Source organism: Indicator indicator, chromosome 7, assembly GCF_027791375.1.
Source record: "Indicator indicator isolate 239-I01 chromosome 7, UM_Iind_1.1, whole genome shotgun sequence".
NCBI classification, from domain to species: domain Eukaryota; kingdom Metazoa; phylum Chordata; class Aves; order Piciformes; family Indicatoridae; genus Indicator; species Indicator indicator.
Genome location: NC_072016.1, coordinates 18,612,903 through 18,639,747, shown reverse-complemented (window position 1 = coordinate 18,639,747; position 26,845 = coordinate 18,612,903). Strand labels below are relative to the sequence as shown.

General features: G+C 42.4%; 1 protein-coding gene across 1 annotated transcript in view; it reads right to left on the bottom strand.

Annotated features, from left to right (window-relative positions):
- Positions 1–576: 576 nt before the first annotated feature.
- Positions 577–26,845, bottom strand: part of TLL2 (tolloid like 2) — an 85,252-nt gene continuing 58,983 nt past the window's right edge. Inside the window, exons 8-21 of the mRNA XM_054382079.1 lie at positions 24,610–24,734; positions 20,035–20,150; positions 18,023–18,125; positions 16,085–16,201; positions 12,742–12,887; positions 11,631–11,826; positions 8,488–8,613; positions 6,698–6,858; positions 5,770–5,950; positions 4,455–4,580; positions 3,511–3,638; positions 2,521–2,734; positions 1,849–2,099; positions 577–711 (exon numbers count right to left, since the gene is read on the bottom strand). Coding sequence (XP_054238054.1) covers positions 577–711; positions 1,849–2,099; positions 2,521–2,734; positions 3,511–3,638; positions 4,455–4,580; positions 5,770–5,950; positions 6,698–6,858; positions 8,488–8,613; positions 11,631–11,826; positions 12,742–12,887; positions 16,085–16,201; positions 18,023–18,125; positions 20,035–20,150; positions 24,610–24,734 — 2,125 coding nt within the window. The remainder of the gene's footprint in view (positions 712–1,848; positions 2,100–2,520; positions 2,735–3,510; positions 3,639–4,454; positions 4,581–5,769; positions 5,951–6,697; positions 6,859–8,487; positions 8,614–11,630; positions 11,827–12,741; positions 12,888–16,084; positions 16,202–18,022; positions 18,126–20,034; positions 20,151–24,609; positions 24,735–26,845) is intronic.

The window sequence follows — 26,845 nt, the reverse complement described above, 5'->3', positions numbered from 1 at the left end:
GAGTGATGGAGTCCCAGCCACCTGGTTGTTCACTTATTGCACAGAGTATTTTAGGCTGGTAGGGAATAGTGGGTGGCTCCCAACATCCTTTGAGAAAATCCTACTGAGTGGCCATTCACATCACCTGCTCCAGAAAATGTGTTCAGACAGCTCGTGTGTACAGAACGCTTAGGAAATGTCATCTGGAAACAGGATATGCAAGAGATGAAGGCTCTTCTCAATTCAGTCTCAGTCTTCACTCTGAACCATGAAAAGCTGTGCAAAATACAATGTTTATGCCCTGGTGGGTATGATTAAAAGACAATTTTTGGTCCTGGGTATGTTAACAAGAAAGGATCACGCTAATAATTTCAGAGGCAAACCTTTGAGATTGGAATCAGTTGTAGTTATAGCAAACACTGTGCACTGCTTCTGGCCAAGCGCACAAAAGCTTGTTAAAAAACAAAACAAAACAAAAACCCCAAAACCAAACCAAAACACAACCAAAAAACTAACAACAAACCCCAAAACAAAACCCAAAGATCACAGTCAAATGTCTTCATTTTCAGATGGAAATGTCTGTGAGGAGCAGTCAAACTACTTTCTCATGTGCAATGCATCTTGAAATTTGGTACTTATGTATTGGGCATGAAAGCCTTTCTTGTTGATGGTGTCATCTGTGTGAAATCGAATCATGATGGAATCTCCTGCAGAGTAGATTTCTTCTAGAGGCTGCAGAAAAGAAGACAGCACAGAGTTGTCAAGTCTGCAGGCTAAATAACTGTGCTGTGATGCTAGAACTTAAGATCACAGGCTGGCCAGGAAAAACAAACAGCAAGTGCTTAGTACCTCCTGCCCTGTTCTGACCTCCCTTATTCTCCCTTTATGTTTGAAGACTGATACCAACTCACCCTATAATGCCAATTCTTCCAGTTCTTTTTCATAAGTCACATTCACAGGACTTCCTGGATATTCTTGTTCCACTTCTCTAAATTTTCTCTAATTTGCCCTAATCTTCAGGATACAATGCAACCTAAACTGGGTCTGTTGAGCAGCAGGGGCCCTCCCAGAGTATGTTAGCAGAAAAACAGCCACCTATCTTACATGTTAACTGTGGCCATCTTCCCCCCTGCTGTGACCTGCTGCAACCTCCCTGTGCTGCTCTGCAGGACCCACGCTTCCCCAGCCATACTCCACTTGTTAGCATGCAGGCAGATTACTGCCCTGCTGCTCCAAACTTCCTCACACCAAGCTGCTACATCTTTATGTATTTTCCAGACCATTTTGCTCCTAAAAACCTGCATCTTGGATGTCTCTTTTTAATCACATTACAAACCTTCTCTCTTGTATTGCTTAAGTCCTAGAGAAATTAAATAGAACCTCTGATTTTAAATGCCACACACTACTGTTTATGCTAACAGAGTCATTCGTTTTAACAAGGGCATAGATAACAATTCAGGAGACAACATGCCACCCTGCAGTAAACAGGCAGATCTGCAAGTCCCTCCACCCTTCATCCTTGTCATTACATGGCTGCAATGTGACTTGGATTCAGGCAGAACGTGACTGAGGATTACATTGGCCTTTGGAAGCTGTTTCTAACACCTACACAATGCTTTTGTTGCTGGGCTGAGGTGCAGCAGTGCTCTAGGCTAACAAAGGAAAGCCATTCAGCAAGGTTTTCAGACCAGCTCTGTGCATCAGATAAAATGGCTGTCACCTCTAGCCACAGGAGAAGCAGCAAAACCTGGTCACACAAGGCATTCTCATCATCAGTAGGTAAGAGCTGCCTCTCTCCAAAGAGCAATGAGAGTATCCCTCCTTGCCACTTCTAGTTAGGCCTACGACATCACCACCACAACAGCTTACCCCTGAGCCACAGAAGCGTCCCAGGCGGGGTGCAGTGCTGTCATAACCATCATAAATCTCCATGTAGTCATACCCACAGTCAGCCTCCTCCTCGATCTCAAATGTCTGGAACATCAGCTCCACCCCATAACCATCTTCAGCTACAATCACCCATTCACAATTTGCTTGACCTGGGTAATTGTTGTCCCCAAACTGATCATGGGAATATAGGTCCTTAGTTCGTACTTCAGCCTTTAAGAGCCCACCACACTCTGGAGGAAGAAAAGAGCACAAAACAGTCTCATCAAAAGTCCTACCACAAAACAAAGACTCACCATCCTAATTTTGGGCTAGCTGTAGGGAGAGAAGACCTCCAGCACAAGGCACATGTACAACAGGGAAGGTAATTAACCACTGCACCAAACTGTCATAAAACAGTGAATTTTCCAGTCAACCATGAATCCATTGACCAACACAGCACAGAGAAGTTTGGTCCTTTTGGTACTGCACTGAAAAAGAAGTTGGCATTTATGGTACGGTGCAAATAATGGCCAAGGAACAGGTTAGCACAATTTACAACTTAAAATTCAGGCTAAGCTTAAATGGGAGAAAATCTTGTCTCATTTTTCCTGGTAAACAAGGCAGTGAGATTTGATGACATTGCACTGGGTGATTGGCAGGCAATCAGCTTACCTGTGCTGTGCTTTGCTTGGAAACCTTTCCTTTGCACAGAAGCATCAGAGTAAAATCTGAGAAACATCTTGTTGGTAGAAGCCACTACAGGGTCTGGTTTCTTGCTGCCACAGAAACGACCAAGTATAGGTGACTTGCTGTTGGGCCCATCGTATATTTCCAAGTGGTCATAGGCACATTCTTGGTGCTGTTCAATCTCAAACTCATTGAAGGTCTACAGCAAGAATAAGAAGAATTAGGACAGACAATTATAAATCTGAATGTGAGTTTAGCAGAGGATGAAATACCAAGTGAGAATCAGGTCACATGATATGCCTTTCCCGCAAACTGGAACAGAATAGTGGTGCTTTCAGACAGGAGTGATCTCCAGATGGCAAAGCTCAAAAGTTCGTATGAATATGTTGTGTAACCTTAGTATTGCTACCTCAACATGAATGCATGACAGTTTTCAACAGCAAGCCTTATATATTCTTATATTCCTGCTACTAACCAACTCTACCTAGTACAGAGTAGGTAGTCCTTTAATGCTGCTTCCACTGAGCACAGGGATCCAGGTCATTATTTGGCCAGTGCATGGTCATCTGCACAGCCTTGGACATATCCTGCCATATACATAAGGCCACCCTATAAAACAGAACAGATGCTTCTCCCTTAGAGGGGCTGGGGACTGGCTTTGCCACCACCTTATGCAGAGATGGAGGGGTAGGGATGGGAGGGCATTTTATACCTTCTGTTAATAGAAAGAGCAATGCTTCATATCTGGCTTCTGGAGTCTCCTCCAAGATGCCTCACCCCTGCCTCACGTCCCTCTGAGACTTTCCATTATTTTCCAGGCCAGGGACAGCTTCCCTGGATGGCCTTCTCCAAGCACCCCACACAGGACCTACAGGGATCAAACTCCCACTCACACAACATCAGGCAAAAGTCACTTAAGTTCTTCACAAGCCAGTTCGTTTGCCCCCGCGATGTTCCCACTCACTAGTTACTCACTACTTTCACTCGGTGACCAGGCGTTGCAGAGATGTCCCAGGTGCACTCTTTCCGACTGGGGTACTTGTCAGGCCAGTTTGGACTGCTCATTGTTCCCTCTGCAGCACTGAGCTTGTGCTCACAACCAGCTTGAAAGAGAGATCACACGATGGAGGCATCAAGGCAGGTCTCGCATGGGAACCATGTAACATCCTACATGCTTCTCTCTGCCCAGTGAGACCCTCAACAGGGCAGAAACAGGGAACAAGAACTTTCAGTATTACTGAATAGTTCCAGTAGGTTTGTCTAATAATTTTTTGATCTAACTTGGCAAACTGGTGAAATGCACCACTCATAATGGACTCATTAACATCATCCACCTCTTCACTCCCAAACAATCTCTTCTATGTTGTTTGCCCTATTCCCTGTGACATGGTGTCCAACCTCTCCACCATGTTGGCTCTGGTGCTATCTCAGCCTTTACTTGTTTTGCTGACTTGGGAAGCTGAATCACCTCATAGACAAATCAGACAAGGACCAGAGACCATACACAGGAAGACCATGGCAGCACACAGCAGGGTGCAGGAAGCAAAGTAATTTTGGCTGCAGCAATTGGTTAGATCAGCCCATCTTTTCTTACTAAAACCAAATAATTAAATGAAGCAGCAGTGACTAATCTAATGATTTTGTCCCATAATTGCTCCCTTTTTCTACTCCAACTTTTCACCCCCATCCTGTTCATCTCCCATGGCATATAAAGGGCCAGACTTGCAAATGGATCTAGCTGAAAACAAGCCCTCTTCTTCCTTTTTCTAGGTACTTTTTCATCTCTCTGGGGCTTTTTCAGTGCCCCAGTCTGGTATGTTGCACAAGCATCCAACACCAGGCAGGACTCATATTGGCTCAAGCTCTGTTTGAAGAACCTTGTATTTCCTGAGGGCATGGAGTGGGAGTGCAGACCTTACCTTCTTTACAGTCGTGGCCATTTTCATGCAGCATGAAGCCATTTCTGCACTGGCACATGTAACTCCCAAATGTGTTGATACACTCGTGCTGACAACCACCGTTGTCTTTGGAGCATTCGTCCTTGTCTGGTTAGGATCAAAGCAACAAAACACTGAGCTGACAGTGAGAAACAGACTACTGCAGTAGTATGGGAGTTCCATACTCAGACTGGCAGCTACCAGTGCAAACCTCCAACCTCTAGTGATGGATTAGTCCAGTCACCTTTTTAGCTCAAACACAATTCTCTTGTATTCCATAAAACGCATCACAAACATGTTTAATTATATGAGGTAGGTTTGAATAGTGAAAGACTCTTATCTAAAATACACCTATAGCAATGTCCCATTCTTTCAGAATAGAGTCCAGGAAACGTATCATGCAAGTGCAGCAGCCTGGGCAAAAAATTTACCAGCTAGTCTTTATACTTTCAAGTTCCCAAGTTCTAATGAGCTTCCATCTTGGAACAGTTCTGTCTGAGAGCACAAGGTATGAGCTGCTCCCTGAAGCTGAAATATGCCCCAGTGGAAGTTCATTCCTGTGTGTCTGAGACTGTGCATTCCTGAATCTCATTGCTCTGAGCACAGTATTTGCTGCTCATCAAATTCAGTTAATGAGCAATTCATCTCCCTCCCTGAACCTAATTAACCTCATCTGTTTCCTCACTCCCAAATGTATTTCTAGTTGAAATGCACACTACCTAGGCTTTCCTTTTAGATTTTATAGGCCAAACCCCTGGCCCTGATTCTGCATTGCAACTGTCTTAATTCAAGGCCATTTTGTCTGATCGTCTCCTTCAAAAACATTAATATTCCTCAGTCTGTGCTGAAAACACAGCATGAAATTGAATTCCCACTTCCATATGATATACAGTGAACCACTAGAACTGCCTCCTAATAAGGCACATCATATCAAGAGCTATGGGTTCAGAACAGAGGATTACAAACTTCCACTAGTGTGCCCTGCTTTGGTGAGAAGAATTGCTATATAGGAGACTTCCGGAAGTTTTCTAACTCTTCCACTTTCAGAGGAAAAGGCTGTTCTTTAATGACTCCAGTGACAAAACTCCTAGGATCAGGTTCCCTGTTGCTTCCTGCTGTGAAAGGACTGGAGACACTGATGAGATCCATGCATCTTGCTGACACCACTGACACTATGAAATGAGACAATATGCTGCACCACATCAGGCTCTGCCTGATTTGACAGAAGATTGAGGAAAATTCACCAAAACCAAAAGGTTCAGAGGAAACAGCTAAGTGAAAGAATATGGCCACATACCAGAGAAGTAATGAACTTTAAAGCCTTTCTTGGAGACTGTGTTGTCTGATTTGAACTCCAGTCTCATGTTGTTGCCATATGATGTGATTACTTCAGGTTTCTCTGAGCCACAGAATTTGCCATGAAGCTTGGAGTCAGAAGCCAACCCACTGCGGACCTCAACATAGTCATATTTACAGACCTGCCAAGAAAGGAAGAGATTTCTCAGCTCTGTGAACTTGGAACAGAGCATTTCAGTGTAAGGGGACAGAGGCTTGACTGAAAGGGAACAGAAAGAGCCTTATACTCACACTCCCAACTTCCCCAGATTCTTCTCTGTCAGTGTTCTCACCCACTTCCCTTGCTGCCCTGGGGTCTTAAAGCATGGGTGTGTGTATCAGAATTCCATTTATTTTAGCTGAAATAATTACTCCCATATTATCTAAGAACCTATCATTGTTGAACAAACTTCAGCAGCCAGCCAAATGAAGAAAGAGCCACTTTCCCATTTGCAGCAGGGAAAGCAAGACCTGAATGCTTTGTTTAAAATCCATCCTACCCTTGGCAGGGCAGAGAACAGACTCTTTTACTGGTTATTTTTGTATCCTTGAAGAACTCTATTTTGTGGTTCATTTCCAATTATTTCCTTGCAAAGGCAGCTCTGGGAAGGGGTGGGAGAGGGTATGGAAAACACCTAAAATTACACAAAACTGGTAGAAACAAGAAGTTCATTTGTAACAGAATAGGTTTGATCCTTCCATTCCATTGAGAAAGGTCCAGACTTCAAATAGAATAATTGCTGTTATCAGGTTATTATATTAAGGGCAGGGAAACAACCAGAAGCTCCACCAGTAGAGACAGAGTCTCCTCTTCCTTGTACCACAAGGATTTATCTGGTTCTGAGCTAGCCAATAGTCACACCTCTGAGATGCAGGGACTGGTTACGTACATCATTGCCTTCCAGCTCAAACACTTCAAACTGCAGAGAGATCCGGTACTGGGCTGGAGCTACCACCTGCCAGACGCAGTTTTTGTTAGTAGGATATTCCTTGGGCCATCCAGGGCTAGTAATGGTCCCATTGAGCTTGGTGATGAAGCCCCCACAGGCAGCTGGAGAGGCAACAAATGAACACAAGTTTTACTTGGTTCTGTACAGACACACAGATTGGGCCATGCTGTTAGCTAGGAAATGAATCAGATCCTGGTTGGTGGCACATTTCAAAATCCAGCCTCCAGAAAAGATTTAAAATGCTGGAGGCTGTGAAGAAGACAGAAATGTCACCTGCTATAAATCACCAGTAAAACACATGCAGCAAGGCTGTGGCCCTGAGAGCTACTGAAACAATGTAAAACAGACCTCACTTTTAGTCTACAGCCCTGGGCTTACTGTGGATCCATTCACTTGACATGCACAATAAGGGCCAGTTCGGTAAATTCACCCAGGCTTAGCCTTATTTCAAGTTTATCAGTAATAGAATAATTGGAAGGTAATGGAAACCTTGGGAAGGCACCTCTGTCAACTCTTCAGTGACTTATTAGATGGGGACTGCATCTTCTCTAGGAAAAGTAGCAGACAAAGCTAAACTCAGCTTCATTATCCTATTTTCTTAAAAAAGTTAGGACACTTCACCCTCTTGTGGGAGGGCACGGCCTTTACCTCAAATGAATCAATCTTTTGCAAAATTGTATTTGCAATGAAGCATTTTTTTTCTTGCTGTTCTTTGGGATTAACAAGATGAAGTCACATGTTCAAGACCACAGGGATAAAAGCTTCCTGCATCTTCTTCCAAGCATCACTTTGCATTAACAGAACTAACCCAACAGAGTAGCTTCAACACAAAAAGTGCAGCAAGCGTGTTTAGAAAAACAAAAGCAATTTACTCTGATGTGCACCACTACAAATTTCAAAGGCTATCCTTCCTGTATTGCCCACAAATGAAATTTAAAACAGGAGGTTAAGATGAAGTTCAAAAAACACTTGCCAAGTTATACTAACTGGCTTGCTCAAAATTGCAAGGAATTAAAAAATAAAGCTAAGCTTCCAAAAGCCTTTTAGATGCACTTGACTCTACCCTCACCAAATGGATAGCAACCTTCTCCAAACAGTTTGACAAAGTAGAAGGCAGGGCAAACTGGGTGAGTTTGAGAGCACCAAGCACAGAGTGTGGAGATCCCTACACACAGAGCTAAGAGACAAGAACAATGGGTGAATTCTCACCATGCTAACAGCTGTATTGTTGGTGGGAGCAAATGCTTGTTGCCAGAGATTAATTTATGAATAGAAAGCTGACAGAAACAGTTTGTGTCAAAGATTTTTGACTCCACAAAAGAAAAAGGGAATTGACTCCTCAGTATGGAGAATGTCTGGTCTGCATGCTGGCAAAACATTGATGTTTCATTCTGCAAAAGGAATTAATTTTTAAAAAAAAAATCAGCCTTGGATTGAAATACTTCTGGGCTACTCAATTGTCAGGTTGTAATGCCCTTCTTATGCTGCACCATGGGAGATCTGGTCTCAGTAGCAATCTTTGGGCAGGAAGGACAACTGCTTTTAGAGATGTTTAGTATATTTTCAGTTTTTTTCAGCTAAAACTTTAGTTTTAATGGAAGACACTGGCAAAAAGAAAATTTTCAAAGAGGACATAACAGCAAGGAAAATCATCACCAAGCTTGTTCAGTTTCAGTATTAGCCGTAGCATCCATCCTATAGACAGATGCCTCAATCTGTAGGTTACTCACCTTCACAGCTCTTTTTATCAGCTGTCAACTCATATCCAGGTTCACAGGTGCATTTGTAGCTGCCCAGTGTGTTCTCACAGTGCTGCTCACACCCACCATTGTCTGGCAGAGAACATTCATCCATCTCTGTCAGGAGAAAATCAGAACAGGTCACACTTTCCCAACCGCCCCAACCCCCTCATATTCCTCTGGCAACACTTCTGTGCAGAAGGACCAGAACACTGGCTGGCAAGCCAAGCCCATGGAGCAGGCACTGCAGCAAACCTCACAAATGCTAAAGCACTCCTACCATCAAAAACTCAAATGACTACAATTACTGGCACTGCTGAGTGTTTTTCTAGACAGAAGCACAAAAACATGGTCTGCTAGAAAAAAATTTACTGCATTTTATTCTCATTTGACCTTTTTGTTTGTTTGTTTTTTAAATTCCTCATGCTCCCCAGTGAACTGAGCTACCAAGAACCAGCTCACTATTGTGCCCATAGTAACGGAGCCGTGGGAGACCATACTCCGCTTAACAGGGTGCAGCAAAGGAGCTGGCAGAATGTGCAAGTAGTTCTTAAGTTTCATAGACTCATGAAGTCTTGCTACTCTAGAATCTGAAGTCACGTTCTTCCAATTAGGTTTCAACAGACTGAACTGACATTTTAATATATAGATATCCAGATGTACTGGCTTCCCACCCTGGCTTCTGATTCCATGTGCACCCCTTAATAGATGGTTTTATTAGCATGGTCAGGGTGGGTTGGCCTCAGCTAGCAAACTCCCACTCAGCTGCTTGCTCACTCCCAGGCCCCCTATTCCAGTGAAACAGGGGAGAAAATAGGAAGAATAGAAGCAAGAAATCTCCTGGGATGAGACAGGGAAACTACCCACCAATTATGGTCATGGACAAAACAGAGTCAACTTTAAGTAATTTAACTTGATTTATGGCCAAATAATATAAATATTTCAGTACTGATTTGGATACTAGGAAACAAAAACTAAAAAAACCAACAACAAAACCAACCAACCAACAAACCAACAACAACAAAAACCCCAACTGAACTCCAAACCAACAAAAGAAACCAAAAATCCTTAAAAAGCAGGAAATGTTAAAACACTTAGGGAAAACATCTTTCTGCCCTCCTTTCCCAGGCTCAACATTACTCCAGACTCCTCTCCTCCTGCCTTGTATCACCACAGCTTATATTCAGTCCCTTCAGCAAAGCCATGAACTTATAAAGACAGGAGGAGAAGGAGAGGGTAAATCTGAATGCAAGTCAAGAATGTTCCTATTTGATCTATGTAGCAGTAACTGGAACATTATATGGGGTGTAGGTGTCAAGGTATTGGCAGTGGCAGGCTGTAGGGGATGTCCCATCCCAAACAGCTGGGAGCTACAGTCAGTACATGACTCTCATACTTTCCCCATGCTCCAGCATGGATCCTTCATAGACTGCAGGGAATATTTCCTCTGCCATGAAGTACTTCCACCTTCTCTTCCTCTGACTTTGATGCTACCTCTGCTGTTTCACACTTTTTGTTCCTTCCTCCTCTTCTAACTGAAATATTCTATTCTCTTCTATTGATAACTACTACAAAGCCTGCCCTCAGTCAGGAACCTCCCACTGCAACAGTTTCAGTTCAAACAAATTTTATTTCCTGGCTTCTGTTTGTGGATTTGCTATGAAGAAAGTAGAGTATTTCTTTGCTGCTCCATGCCTGGGTACAGAGTCAGTAATTTCTAATCTGGCTGCTAAATCACCTGCTTGAGAGATAAGAAGCTGTAATCCCTATGATCATCAAAACCCACTGTGTAACTTACTTTGCCTACAAACTTGCAAGAAAACCTCAGATTCTACAAGACGACTCGCTGTTAAACCCAGGAAGATGTCTCTGCCACAGTCTTGTACTATCAACTCCTGACAGAGGCATTTAGGAAGCATTCTCTGTGACTTTATGGAATCTGAGAAATTTAAACAAGGAAGTCTACGCACTGTGATATTTGGTCAGGGACAAAATGCCACAATATTTGCCAGTGATCTTGCCATCACCCTTTGTCATGGTCCATTAGGATCTCTCAAATTTACTGGATAATGTACTTTGAATTAAACTTTATTTAACTATTTTCTTTTCCTGTTGTTGATGGCTTTTTTCTTGGTGGGTTTTTTCATTTGGTTTTTTGTTTGTTTTTGTATGTACAAGTGGACAGACAAAGAACCACTGGTTATAGGTTATGAAATCTTATGACTTGAATGGTAAATCAGTAAATTCACATAACAGACTAGTCTGAGCAAAGGGGATTGAACCCTGTCATGTTTGTTTTATTTCCTAATGAGCTCATGAAATGAAGTTTAATATACAGTACATTGTCCTCTAAAGCTGGCACATTCAAATGAACTGTGACACCCTTAACACATGACAAAAATTGAAGTAGAAATAAAGACATGGCTTTTGCAAACCAAATATTGTCATTGCAGCCATTATTTCTGTACAAATGTCACTGAACCCAAGGGAAACATGAGTATCTACCTTACAGCTCCACAGGTATTTTCCCAAGTGTTCTTGCCTATATCAAGTTACTATGATGCTGGTAAAGGGCCATGTCAAGCCACTTCTCAAGCACTCAGAAATTTTCCCTTGGAGTCTACTTGCATTCAAATCTGCACTCTCTCCCAAGCTGGTTTTTGTGTTTTGGTTTGGGGTTTTTTTGAGGGGGCGGGGGGGGTTGGTTGGTTGGTTTTGGGGGGGGGGGGGGGTGTTTGAGGGGGAGTGGATAGAACCTAAACAGAAAGTTATTTTCAACAGTCTTCAAGCAGTACTAGTACTGCCTTTGAAAATGTCCATGTCCCCTGGCATGGGTACACGGAGGTCATATTCTGTCCAGCTGCACAAAACAAGGTGTTAGTGCCTATGCTGATACTGACCCAGTAGGTTTGCTTTCTGTCTTAATCAGGGAGATGATATTCACACCTAAGCATCAAACCCCTCTACACTCTGAAAGCAATTCGTATGCAGACTCTAAAGTGGTGGTTGTACAGACAAGTCTAACAGCTCTTAATTACAAGAAGATACAAAGGTAACTGACTGCTTTGGGATGGAAGAAGGTTAACAGATGAACGGTCCCCAGCTTTGACCTTGAGAGGTACTAGATCACATACCTTTAAAGAAATTTGCTGCAAAGCCTGCTTTATTGATGGTTGCATCAGATACAAATTTCATCCATACTTTATTTGAGCTGGATTTGATATCTTCTGGCCTCTCATAGCCACAGAAGTGACCAATCAAGGGGCTGTATTCAGTGAGGCCATCTCGGATCTCCAGGTAGTCATAAGAACATGCATCGTGCCACTCAATCTGCAATGGGAGAAGGGTGTGCCTGTAGCTCACTAGTATGAGTGCTGCAAGTCAGGCTAGGTTAGACTCTGTCCAGAGATCAGCTTCTGAAGGAGCATCCAAACAGCTGGTCACAGCTAGGTACTTGCCTCATGGCTGGCACTGAGCAATCCTGCAGATGAAATTACTTTCAAGCCCCAGCACATCTCAGTTCTATTGCTGTTTCAAGCTATGAAATGTAGGGAACAGAGCAGAACAACTAAAAGCAAAAGTTTCAAGGAATAGCAGTGGGGTCACAGCTAGGAGATAGTGCTGTCAGCCCTTTCCAGAACAAGCACGGTAGGTGTTCGCAAGACATGGGATTTATGCATTTATCCAGGTGCTGTCCACTGCTGTCTGTGAGTTATACATCAGTAGTCAGAAACAGGTCACCGGGCACCTAGCTAAGAGTGCAAGACATCCTACACCCAGTCGGAGAAAACCACTTTCTGAGCTTTTCAAAGCCTGTCTGACACATGGGAACATTGTTTCTTTGGAGAGTCCACAAACATCTTGCAATCTGCCAAGCCCCATCACACCAACAGGAGTTTTTCTTGCCTGGATTATGACCATTCAATGTCATTTTACCAGAGTGAAACTCTAAGGACTTATGAATCCCTACTTAAAAACATCAACAGTTTTGGGGATCTTCTAATTCTCTCTGTTTAGAGTCAGTTTTTGAAAACTCATCATATGTAAAACTTGGTCTCAAAATCTCTGAGCAAAACTCTGGTAAGGAGAAATGATCTTCTGAAATGGTAAAAAGAAAGATATATAGATATTCTAAATTATTATTTTATATTATTATTTATTATTTACATCACTGTCTTCTTAATTTTAAAGACCCTGCAGAGGCAAAATAATACCCATAGCATAAGATATAATGACATTTCTCACCTCAAAGGCCTGGAATGTTATTCCTATATGAAAGCCCTCAGAAACTGTGATCTTCCAGATGCACTCTTTGGAAGGTCTGTAGTCATCTGGGTAATTGGGAGATTGGATCTGGCCAGTATCTTTGTGAATTTCTCCACCACAAATAGCTTCATAAAAAGCAAACAGCAAAACCAGGAGATTGCAGGTGTTTCCTTAGATAGTCGGCTCCATACATAGCCTTCTTCCTCATTCAAATCTGTGTCAGTATCACTTATTACACAAAAGCAACACACAAAGTCATGGAATTTTTTATATATATAACATTATGTCCCAGTGACAGTGTATCTTGTCTTGCTGTGCAAACCTCCTTAGGAGGTGAACTCAGTGGGACAGAGAATTGTTATGGATTTGTGTGTTTCACAATTCTGGTCACCTTCATAACTGCTTAAAACCTGCTAACAGAACTAAGGACCAAGAAAAGTTGGGAAAAAAACAAACCAAACCAAAGCAAACCAAACACCCAACAAATAAAAACCAGTTGCAAATTTAATCCAGCCACACGATGGCAATATTAACAAGCATGAGTTGAGCTGTTCACCAGGAGACCATCAGGCTGACTGCTATGCATGGAAAAAAGAAAAATTTATGCTAAACATAAGAATGAACAAGTTTAGAGACCAAGAACAGAAAATGTAGCGAAAATCTAGTTTAAACACAAAACTAGGAGATTTCAAAGACAATAGTAGCTCTGCATAACCACCATCAAGAATATGTCACAAATGAGAATAAGATCACAGGCTAAAACCTGCTACCCCATGATGAACAACACACATCTGCAGAAGGCATATGAATGTTTTGGTGTGTTTAAAGTCAAGCAAACAAAAAACACTGACAGTAAGTACAAGACAGATGGCACAGCAATGACACCTGCCAGATATCAACCATCTTCATCCTTGGGGTCTCCCCACAATGTATTACATTCAAAATTCAGATCTGGGTCTCCCTGGACTGCCCGCACCTTCCCATCTTGAATCTGATGAAGGAACTGTACAACTGAACTAAGAGGATAGTTTCACTACACTAACTGTCATGCAGTATCAAGTAATTCTCCCTTCATGTGGCTACATACTTCGGACTTTCCAGGGCTAAGACCAAATCCAAATTCAAATTCACACCCACAGGTGGGAATGCATGAGCATTTTCATTCACCTTCACTAAAGCAGAGGACAGAGAAGCAGTGATAAAACCCACTTTTTCTTTTTAGTACATGAGAGGAGTCCAAAAGAAAAAGAGAAGCTAACAGCAATACAGAGAGGTTTTTGACAAAAATGGATAGAAAATTAAACATTGATAACAATTGATTAAATTAAACAACTGATAGAAAACTAAACATTTAACAGCAATCCCCTCTCGAAATCCCTCCTTACCCTTATTGCCCATACAGAGAAGTCACAAAAAAGTCAAGCAAGCTACCTGACCATGAGGAAAGAAACAAGTTGTTACCAGAGCTTGAGTCAGAGGGAAATAAGGCTAAGGAAGATTTCTGGAAGCTCTCCCATTTCAGCAAATGAATTACGGAGAGAGATGCAGATAATCTCAGTATCTGCTGTTTTGATAAGAGGCTGAGCTAAGAAAAGAATGATGCAATAGGCCATCATTGTTTCTGGGGTACAACCTGGCTTAACAGTCATACTGTGCACTTACTCTCAGGCTTAGCTCTACACTTCACAACTTTCCAATGGAAAGCTTCCTACAGAGAAGGTTACATAAAAAGACAGAAGAATAGACAGGAAAATATAATCAGCTGGAGGGATACAAAGTCTGACCACTAGATGCACTATCCAATTTCATTTGCTTTTCTCAAAAGCCAAGTTAAGCAAGTATTGCTCATGTTTACTGGACCTTTAGAAGTCATTTACAAATCAATAGGAAAGTTATCAAGAGGAAAAAAAAGGTTTGGCAAAGGGAATTTTGGCATATAGCCAGTGTAAATTTCTATTTTTCTTTCAATACAATTTAGCAATATGTAGCGTGATGCATAATGAAGAACACATAATGAACATGCACAATGAAGAACAGAGAAGTTGCTTCCCAAAAACATTTCTCACCTCCTTTTTTTGTGTGTGTCTGTGTGTTTGTTTGTTTGTTTCCTTTTTAAATTAAAGCAAATATCGCTGGAGAATGACCCACTGTAAGAATTAAGCTGAGGAGCCCACCAAAGCAACAAGTCAAAACAAAAAAGAAAAAAAATCTATAATAAGTCTGTCAGAGACACACTATTTTGATAATTTCTAACTCCAACAAACTACCATAAAAGGGGTGTTACAAATCACAGGGTCCAGGCAACAGCTGCTTCTCAGGAAAGACTGAGAAAAAAACAAAATGAAAAAATCAGGCAAGCTACCTCTGTCTCTGGGGCAACAATTCCTGCAGAAATGAGATATTTCTCCTGTGAAACAGATTTGCTAGCCCCACACTGTTGTGAATCCCTCATATGCTTTTTCTGCACTTTCCCAACAGTCCCTTGTTTTCTTCATTTCCCTCTGTTAGTATCATTATTCAGGAGTATATTGGACACTGGGGCACTGGACTGCCAGTGTCATGCTTGTTTCTATGACTGAAGAAAGAAGATGATGCAATGTCAGTACCACTACAGTCAATCTCAATACTGTAGACAAATCTGTACTTGTAAGAAAATGCCTGTTTCACAGAGAACAATGAAAGCTTTTAATATATATTAGAATAATTATTGTAAAAATTAAGCATATATTGGGAAGGGATGACAATTATTTGTTAGTGACTTTGGCAGTATTGCTCTTCCACTGAAGGAGCTTCAGTATTCTAGTGCCATGCAAATTTTCAAAGTACCTGACCTGCAGAAGATCTGACATGCTAATTTCCAGTCTTCTGTAAGTAAAATATACCAAGGAGAAACCAAAAAAAACATCTTTACGTTTGAGAAAAAAAACAACAACAAAACCAGTAACAACACCAAAAAAGATGCATTGAAGTGATACAAAATACATGATCTGAAAATAACTCTGCCTGCTAAATTACTGGAAGGAACTCCTCAGAACTCTGCTTACAGGGGCTGGTTAGGGCAAACAGAACCTGCTCCATGAATGGAAGCTATTGCTCTGTGCATGCCATTCTGTCATCCCCCCAAAAACGTGGTGATCTCATTGGAAGATCTATACCTTGTTTGCTGAGACAGTGTGCCAAATCTGACAATTCCAATAAAAACAAGCGCGGGGGCTGTATCTAATCACACAGTGAACTTCTCCCAATCGCGTGAACCCCTGCATGCAGTTCTGGCTGCTCCATGCATTGCGACAAACTTCTTCTAGCTAAGGAAAGGCTGTACCTTCATAGACTGCAAAGAAGCCTTTGCCCAGGATGTTACTGCTGCTCCGGAACTCAATCCACAGCCTGCTCTCTGTGGAGATTACAGCTTCGGGGACCTTGTCACCACAAAATCTACCTAGAAGGCAGGAAAAAGACAATCAAGATCTCCTGGCTGACTGACAACACAGCATAACACACACCTGTGGCTCCACAAAAGAGTGACATGGCAAGTCAGTGCAAATCTGGTGTTTCAAACTTTGTTTCTATTTAATAGCAGTTTAACTACCAACATGTCCCTCTTGTAGAGTGACCTATTATCTCAGACTCTAGCTTCACTTGGATACTCACTTCTAAGCCTGTGTGTCCCCAAGCTGCACAGAGCTTTTAGGGCAGCATGACAGGCCATGCAGTGTACCAATAGCATCTCCAATCTCCATTCCCAAAGAATATTCTAACAAACAGTATCAGCACTGCAAAGCTCCTGCCCCTTGGGTCACTGAGCAACTGCCTCCTGGATTTATACTTGGAGTTTAATAAGGGTGTCGAGGAGAGGAAAAGCAGATGAGGAAGAAGAATGAGCAAACTCCGCAGAGTGTGATAAAGGGCCCATTCATAAAAAGTTATACACCATTTAAAGGCTGGGTTTTCACACACTTCCCTGGGAAAATATGCAGCACACATGTATTTTTTTTCTCTATGCAAGAAGTCCACACTTTTCACAATTCACACTAATCTCCCTCCCCACCCCCCACTGAACTGCCATCTGTCTGCCTTTTCCGAGCTAATTTCATGGGCTTAGCCCCTTGCGGGAGCCATGGCCACTCATGCAAGATCTCATTCCAGATGGAAACACTCCTGAGTCCACCTGCAGAAGAGGGACAGGGAAGTGCTTGGCTTCTGAAATACCTTTAAATTACCCGGCAGAGAAAAATAAGTTGCAGGTGCTGGAGCAATGTTACCTGAGGCATGTGCAGCAGAAAACAGCAACGAATGCTGCCAACCTCAAAACAGGCAGGAAGCAGTGAAACTGGTTGCCAGTTCTGCTCTGAAAGGAAGGCCCACAGAACTCTCTGGAGAGCAGCATGCCTTCAGCCTCAGCACCTTGTGTCAGGGCTGGGATGTCCAGTGAGGCCAAGAGGTGTACCCAGACCTCCCTAAGCCCACTGACCCCATGCTGACTAGCCCAGTCTCATGCTGCATCATGGGGCACAGAACTCCTAACACACCTGGTTGCCTCTTTTCTTTCAGGCAGAAGGGTTTGCATGTTACATGTTGGGACGCTGAGATCAGTGCATGGAGTCAGGTTCAGAGCCAGTGGCAAAGCAGGTGGGACTCCTGACTGCTCACTCGGGGCAACAAGACAACTTGCAATTAGGAAAGCAGGAGTCAGAAGAACTGAGAGGACACAGAGGAGCTGTACCTCCTTGAGATCTTTGGGTTTGGGAGCACAGTAGAGCCCTTGCATAGTCTGATACCCTGGGCATGGTCTATCAAGTTTCCTACTAGAAGTACAGAGGTTCAATGCACAGACTACTGTGCGTATTTGCAAACACATATACTTGAGAAATAATGGCAGAAGCTTGGGCCAGGAGCTGTATGGCTTCTTCATTTTGATTGCCTGACAGTTCCTCCCTGGTTTTAGGAAAGAGCAATAGTAAAACTCCAGAGGCCACATTTTCAGTCCCAGCCATGCCTCTGACTAACTTGCCTCTCTGTCTCATGTCTCAAGCTGGAAGAGGAAGGAATAGTCTTTGTCACCAAAGAGCTGAGATCATGGATCATTTGGTGTGAATACATCAGAGCAACATCTCTGGAGACATTAGCAGATGGCCAATGCACTGGCCAGCTGCAGGCTCCTTCCAGGTAAAGGTTGGTCTCTGTTTATTACCACCAACAACACCCTGCCCCAGGGCATCAAGAACACAGGAAATGTCATTAAAATGAAATGACTACTCACCCAGTAATGGAGCCTTCCTCCAGTAGCCATCACGCACCTCCACATAATCATACCAGCAAAGGCGACTTTTAAATAGGTCCATTGAGGTGAAGTTTAACATAATCTGAAAGGAGAGAGTACACACTTCTCTTTGGGAAGGAGGCTATTTTAAAGAGGATGACCTATAGATCATGTGCTTCCCCTCTGCTGCAGTACTGCCTAAGTGAGTATGCAGGAAAAAACAGTTGGACAGTTGGCTCGATTATTTTCATCAGCTTTCCTCAAAAAAAGAAAGATATTGTAATGAAACAGTGAAGTACACAACAGAACACAGCACTTCACAATCCATTCTGTAATTCACAGCCACTGCTCCTCAGTTACTAAAATGCCACTTAGAAAAAAGCCTAATTTATTTTGTTTAAATTACAAATGTAATCTTTGGTTTTGATTAGGGTGGATACCATAGAGAAAGACACTGCCCCAAAACACAGATGTTTATATACCCTTATACAAATGGTGCTTTTAAGAAATAACTGCTTTTGCTGACAAGTGGCCATACTCATACCATCACACCGTGGATGCAACTGGGTTCAGTGGCTTTAGAGCAGAACTCAGCATTAAAATTTTATCTCTTTGGTCTCCTTCCCCTGTAACATGGAACACAGGCCTTGCTCTCAGCCTATGGAATTCACTGATGAGGTGTACTTTGTGGCATTTCTTGTCCCTGCAACATTTGACCCATGTATTAGTTCGCATCTACAGTCTGCCACGGAAATGCAGTTAGATTAAAATAGGTGTTTTCCCCCAAAGCCCTGGCTGGATGTGCAGAGTGCAGTCTGTAATGATGTTGTTTACTTTGTTCACACTTTTGCAGTTTTTCTGACTCTGGACAGCAATAGGAGATTCATCTGTTTCTGTGCAGATGAATACTGCAAACCCAGTATCTGTTCTAAGCTGATGCCTCAGTGCTATGATGCTGCATTTGATGAAACAGGTTGAGTTGAAGCATTTAATCCAAATTTTTTCTTAATTTTTTTTTTTAAACATTAGTGGTTCAGCATTTGGGTACTGGGTCCTATTCAATACAACCCAGAAGAGGCTGAGAGACGAAGGGAGAATTTACGATAAGATTTACACTGCAAAGCTCCCAGTGCCATAGTTTCCAAACCAGGATGGCTCTTGGCACCTCTGCCCCTGTGGAAGCTGTCCCTGCCACTAGTGGCAGGAGCTCAGCACTACACAGGACTGGGCTTGCAGGTGGCTGAACTAAGTACCAGAGGAAGACAGCTACTGTGAAATGAGTGAGCTCTGCAACTCTTTGTTTGAGACTGAGTCTCAAGTGCATCTCAAGGGTGGTCCTCAGCAAAGCCACTCTGATGAGGAGCTGCCAAGCTGGGCTGTGCATTCTTGAAGCCTAGTACAGCATGAAAAGCCTGAAGGGCTGGTGTTAGTGGATTAAGGAAAGATTTCATTTCCACAGGAAGATCAATAAAACAAAAGGAACTGGGAAGAAAGTGGACAGGGTGGGTGATTGATGCGCAGTGGGGCTGAGCATTTCAAGGTGGGGAGCACGAGACTCCTGACAGGGACATTATGCCTGTATGACAGGGGCAGGCCACTGATGTCATTCATGGCTCCTTGGCTCCTTTTGGGACCCTACTTTGCTGGCACATTTTGTCTAACTCATCTGACCAGGACCTGACTTTGAAAGGTGAGCTCAGACAGAGTTACTTGGTGGCAGGAAAGGCCCAAGCAGAGTTCAGCCTCACATCAAGATGAAGGATCTGAGATGAACACACCACTCAGACCTTTGTGGGGGGTCTGCTGCAGCATTATCTCTTCTCTCTTCAGTACCATATATTCCTAACCCCATCTCTGGGAGGACAGTGACGGTGCTTAGGAGCCTTTCCAGGCTCCATTCCTGCACTCCAGGCATGTAGAGATCTTTTTACAGCTGCCAGCACTGTCATCACAGGCAAAATCACATGCAAAGCAAGTGCAGAGAATACCTCGTGTGCTGGTGTTGCACCTACCTTTTCACCTGGGGTCACTGAAATCCTCCAGACACAGTGGGAATAGGAGGGGTAGCCATTTGGAAAGCCAGGAGCTGAGAAATTCCCTGTTGAGTCCTGCAAGGTCTCTCCACAGGCTGTGGGAAAGGGGAAAAAAAAACCACAGCAACATGGAGTGACCCTCTGGAAGAAATCATGACCTACCAAAATGTTTGCACATGTGTGCAGGCTGGTGGCTGGTACTCTAAGGATGTTCATTCATGGTACTAGCCAAAGGTCACTGACCAAAGAATTTTGTCAAAATTTGTCAGAATTACTAGGATAGAAGATGATCATAAGGGCACAGGGGAAACAGCTTTCAAAGAAGCACTCTTCTTCCATCATCTTCCCTCCACATGCTGGAACTTTCAGGATTCAGTCCTACTGAAGAATATCTAATCCACTAATCAATGCAAAATATTAACCCCACCTCACAATCTCAAGACTGCTGCTAGCAAATATGTTTCCTGTCATTACAAGCTGCTCAATGAAGTTCTCCTTAGTTACCATTGTTGTCTTTTTTTTTTTTTTTTTTTTTTTTTTTTTAGTTAAAACATCCTAACAAAAGCGAGGCAAGCCTCACTGCCCTCACGCTTTGGCTATCCAGCACCTACCCTGCTGTAGCACTGCACAGGATAAAACATGAGCACTGCAGCTCACTCTGCTCTCCACCTTCTCCATTTTCATGGCCTGCTGCAGTTGATGAAATGTAGATCCCAGAGCGACATTTTGGAAGAAAGTAATACACACACACACACACACATAGGGAACTGCAGATTCCAACATCTGGGAAAGACATGACTACTGTAGTTCCTGCTCTTTGAGCCAGGAAGACTGAGCTGGAACAAGGAGTCACCATTTACATCTGCAGAGCAGCTGACTGGCTAGGTGGGAGGTTCACAAATATCGAAGCTTCAATTTCCTTCAGAGTGCTCACTAAACACATGCAAATACCTATTACAAGGAGCAGGGACCTTGGCTTGCCTGCTTACCCAGTTGTTTTTCCAGTTTCATAACCTGCTGAGTTTATAAAGATGCCCTTGTCCTGCAACTTGGTTTCCTCAGTGACAGTAAGGCAGCTCCCAAAAATCCCTCATTAGGCAGCAGTACTGTGAAAGATCCAACAAGGCCAAACATCTGGCTCTCTTTCTCATGGAAATGACAGGGGATGTTCCTCTGCCTGATGCTATCACACACTCACTAATTTTTCAACAATGATTACATTTAGATGGGTGGATTGCAAGTTAGAGGTAAAAAGACTGGTCCCATTTAAAAAGTTTAGTGTCTTCAAAAAGGGAGAGGCTGGCCTTTCAGTGTAGAGCAGAGTGATTCCTTGTACATGCAGGTGGAAGCACGATAAAAATAACCAATACATATTTGTGTGCAGAGCACAATCACTTGCAGAGCACACCAAAAGCAATACAACTGTACTCCATTCAGTAGAAAAGGGTCCAGTAAGACTAGTGTTTGGTACTTCTGGAATCCAAAAGCTGATCTGAGGTGGGTTTCCCTCATGGTGAGGAGGCTGTTGCACACACAAGCAGCTAGAAGGGAATAGGTGAAAAGCGGAGAAGGTGAATGATTCAGAAATCGTTTATAAATTAAGTATCTGAGTGGCAGACACTCACTGCTCATCAGCTGGTTACTGTTATGTTTTTGAAAATGCACAGAATTGGATGAGATGATAAGAGTCAGGACCATTCTCAGTTTACAGTTTAACCGTTCCTGCACAAGTAGCACACAGGCATGTTTCCTTTAGCATAGCACTAGACAGCAGGACACACTGTTTTAAAGTCCTTTGTGGTGACTATATTCTCCAAATCCTCAACCACGCAGATATATCAAATCTAGCATTTACTAATAAAGTAGCAGAATGCATCTTGCCTTCCAGAAATTTCTTCAGGAAATTTCTTTTGGATTCACTTGGCTTGGCACTAACTTTAACCCAGAAGGCATGAGCTTTGGGGAGTTAAGAGGAATGTTAAAACAGCAGGGTTTTAGAATGGAAAAGCTAAGCTAGCCCTAACTGTAGCAGCCACAAGAGCTCCAGTCTAATGAGTTGGAGAGCCCTGTGTCTTACAACAGACACAGCAGTCATTGTGGCTTGTACCAGGGTGTGCTTGTAACACATCCTCCACCAGGCTAAGTTCTTTTTTAGGGGAATTTTCTCAGGCATTCTCAGATGGAGTCACTGTTTCTAGAATGGAAGCCATTCAACCTCTGGAGTATGTTGTTGCATTTTACCTAAAAGTCCTCAGCTTGGCTACTGAACAACATTGTCCTCAACCTAAAGTCTCATTCAGATCCTGCTTGAACATAAAATTGCAGTCCTTTGGTTCTGAACTCCTGTGCTTTGCATTTTGCAGAGGAAGAAAACTTTTCAAGCTACAGATGCGAATGGGAGCTGAAGATGTTAATGTCATTAAATATACTGTACCCCCTCTCTTCAGATGCAACCTGTACATAAATCCCAATGCAAAGCAAAAAAACAAAACAAAACAAAACAAACAAACAAACAAAAAATCCCACCAAACAAAAAAAACCCAACCGTAAACAAAAACAAAATATATTTGAAGAAAATTTGTTTAGTTGGCCTAAAGTTCTAATCATTCTGCAGACAAATATGTTCTGAACTGCAATAACTTCTGCTAAAGCTTTGTGGAAAAAACCCTAAAAAGTATGAAAGTTCTACTTTGCAAGTGGAAAACTTGAGACTCAGAAGGGTCCTCATTTTAAAGAAAGTTGTTTTTTAGCTTTAACCTCAGGCCACATTGGCTTTTCCGCTTGTCTCAAGACATGTGAATCTGTAGTTGATGCTTCCAGCTATAGGAATAAAAAGCCTGCTTGGACTAAGTCTGACTCAATGAAAAAAAAAAAACAACAAAACAAACCCAACAAAACAACAAAATAAACATGGTGCAAGACATTATCTTTTTTTTTTTTTTAACGGGTATTCAAACAAACCAGTCCCTAAACTAATCTATGAGACATTTTTCCAAGAATTCCATCATATTCAACAAAATGCAAAATAGAAAAAATTACAAGCAGGAAAAAACCCCCAGTTATTTAGAAATGCACATTAAGAAAGTTATACCACTCACTATAAACCAAGAAACGACCCCCAAACATCACAGACCTTGAAGAACCCATACTCACTGACCTGTATCTGGGTACGGAGAAGTAGAGGTTCTGCAGAACAGCTATCAACCATTTTCCATGGCCACATGAATTGTTCACAGAGCAGTGCTAGCCAGCCACTTACTTAAAATGTCACTCTGTATACTGCTAAAACTTATCCCTCTTCCTCACCTTCTCCCCTCTCTCCTTGGTATGCACATTCCAAGAGGATTAATCATTTATGATCACATTAGGTTTATGATCAGTCAAAGCCACTCTCAACTGGACCAATATGCTGACCAGAACAACCTATGATGAGCTGCTGGGCTAAGATTGCAAAAGAACTTTCTTTCCTTCCTGCATTAATATGAACATTACAGTACTTCTTCAAAATTAGGGCAACCCTCTCATTCTTCAGAATCTTTTCTCAGATGTTTCATTATCTGCAGAAATTCAGCAGAGCTTGTTAAATTTTCTATCCCCAAGCATCATGTCTCCCGTATTATCTCTCTTCTCAGTTGCTGCAGTCCATGCCATAGGCACCAGATTTGGTACCATCTTTGCTTCAAACATCTCTTCATACACTTTCATTCAATCTGTCCTTAATTCCAGCAGACTGCTTCCCTGAAATATGGTTTTCTCTATTAACCTATTTAGCTAAAACAGCTGCATAAACTTTCACTGTTTAACATCTCAACTTTAAAATTATCTTTTTGTTGTGACAGATCAATTTAGTCTCCCAATCATATCTGTGACCCCAGTGCTGTTTTTGCCAATCTTTTCAGACCCCACATAAAGCAAGACCCAGACTATTGGTGTTTAGTATGTCACACATAGATAGATGGGTTCTCTATCAAAGCTGTTCCCAGTCTACCAGTCCATTGGCATCACAAAGAGGGAAACAGCCCTCCCCTGAACATTTTAAAGCACCAGCTTCCAGCACCCAGTTTCCCAAATCAGTATCTTTAAGTTTTCTTTCATGTTATCTCCAAAACCTCAGTACAATACATCATAATCACAGAGATACACTTACACTTTCCTTAATGCACATCTCTGGGACAACTACATAAATAATTCAACAGAAGTTTGATGGTTGAGGTGTAGTGACCCCAGTCTAGCAGATACCCCTCTGCCACTTTGCCAACTCTCAGCCCCCACTCTGTACATGGCCTTGTACATCAATTTAATTTTCTGTGAACGCAACCTCCCATGAATCAACCTGAAGCCTTAAACTGAACAGGAATATTGGCAAAGTACCAATAGGAGATATGTTAGCCAAGTTCAATTCCCTTACAGCATCAGCCTGAAGCATTTGATGGTCTACCTTTCCTTAATACCTTTCGTCAAATGGATCATTAAGGAGCTCTTGAATTCCAACACGTTCCAGATAAATCATGGGTCTAAAGTAAAGTTGGAGCCATCTCCACAAGCTGTATTTACCTGGGCATTTGTACAACTTCCTTGCCTGAGCAATGTCTCCCTGGCTCAGGCGAATACGCTGACCAATAGTTGGCCGGACACCATTATCATCACGACGGGGAAGGATGGTGTCGAGGAAAACCCCTCTAGAGGGAATAAGAGAGACAAAAAGCAGTGAAGTAGTGAAAGTGACATAATGCACAGAAAGTCATCCTTCATCCTGGCAGGCCTCCCATACCATCCCTTGGCCATGTATCCCATGCTAACAAGCAAGAGTAATGTACATTGTCAAAACTGCATGTCTTAAGGTGGTGGCCTTCTCACTATAGCACATAGCAAGGCAAGTTTGCCAAGCCAGTAAACTCCTCTTTTGATATATCAAAGTTGCTGCTGTCTGTCTTTGAGTGTAGACACATTCCTTGGCATAAATGAGAAAGGGCAATTAAATATCCCTGCAGAAAATTCATGGCACATCTGGGTCAGTAGGAGCAAAGGAGCAGAGGGAAGTAACATTTGTTCAGCAGTACATAGGTTTGGGCTAGCAGTGACTGCAGTTGCCACAGATAAGAGAAAAAGATCTAGTGCTCCACCTTTGTTCTGCATGAGTTTCCGAGCTAACAACTTCACTTGTTTCTGCCTCCTTTTCCTCAGTACTTTTTTTTTCATGTGATAGTTCATACTCAGGAGCTCTCTACCACACTTCTGAGCTCAGTAAAGGATTTTAACTCAGGCTTCACTTCCACCAAAATGCAAAGTCCATGCATCCAAGCAAGAGCCTGCATGCAAGAGAGACACCAAGGCAGCATTAGGAATGCTGGGCTAAAACCGGAAAAAAAGAATCAGAAATCTGAACTTCAAGTTGGTAAAGTCTAAACTATCATGGCCAGGTTGTCCAGTTGGCAGGAACCATTTCATTGCACCCCTGAGTACTTAACAATCTTGGAGGTGCCAAAGCTAACAGTGAGCTTGAAACTTCAGCGTCAGCTCAGTGAGGTAGATTTTTCTTTGTGAAGTACAGGATACAAGTGTCAGTAGAGTCTGATGAGAAATCAGAGCAAAACCAGTAATTCTCATGCTGCCTAGTCCTGATACAAGATTCTTCAAGCGTGAGTTAAGCTCTAAGTATACAAGTAATTCTGTTCTTTGGGCTGCTCAACTGCTCAGAGCCTTGGGAAGGAGTTTAAGAGGGTTTTGTTGCATTGGCTTTATTTTAAATAAAAATTGCAAGCAGAATATTTGGATCACAGCTGCCCAAAGATGCAGTCAGTATTACTGAACAGAAAACATAATTCTATTAAACATAGTGAGTGGGAGAAGTCATCTGTAAATATTCAAACTGAAGAAAGAAATAGAGTGGAAGGAATTTAATCTGTTTTAAAAAATGGAATCAGCTCTTGTATGTGGGAATTCAGGGGTTTTTTTTTCCCCAGTGGTAGAAAAATTCCTGATCAGCACTAAAATCAGTGCTTACAAGCTTCGAGTTGAACCCACCAAATTTTGACTGAGGAATTCAGGCTGGCATTCTATATGCCAGTTGCATGCCCTGGGGTGAATTTATTTAAGTTTACATATCAAAAATAAATCCTCCAATTCCAGAAACACCATGAACAGATAGAAAACAGGTCTGTTTGTGCACAGTAAGTTTTCAAGCCTCCTAGGAGTTTATAGATGAATTTGGTATTTAGCAAGGACATACCTCTGTGGCCAGTGAAATGCTTTCTGCAGATCTCCAGGCTCCACCAGAGAAGAATGACAACGTTTAATAGAGAAACCACTGCTTGCACATGCAAACTTCTGTACCTAGCATATACCTAGGGTATTACTCACACGATGCAACAACCCCACATCTTCAAATTACCCTTGTTACCTGCTAAACCCATTTCCTTCTAGAAGGCTGTACCCTAAAAGTTGCAGGAGTAAGATTTCTAATTTTGCCTTTTCCCACTGACTGAATTTAGTACTCCCTTCACATGTATTGCTGAATGTGGCTCCAAATCAGGAAGCGCTAAGTACAGTTCCTCTCATTTTCCAGTCAAAGGAACTCAGAACAGAAGAGAGGCTTCCTGGCTGAAATCACACAGTTTCCAGCAGTCCCATGCAGCTCACAAAAATATCATCTGCTTAACAAGACTTATGATGTTAAGCTGCACATTTGGCCAATGTCTCTATGAGCACCAATAGCTTGCCTCACCGATTAATAAACATCAAGTAGGCATCATTAAACATTGCTACTCAGGAACTCTAACAGCAGAATCAA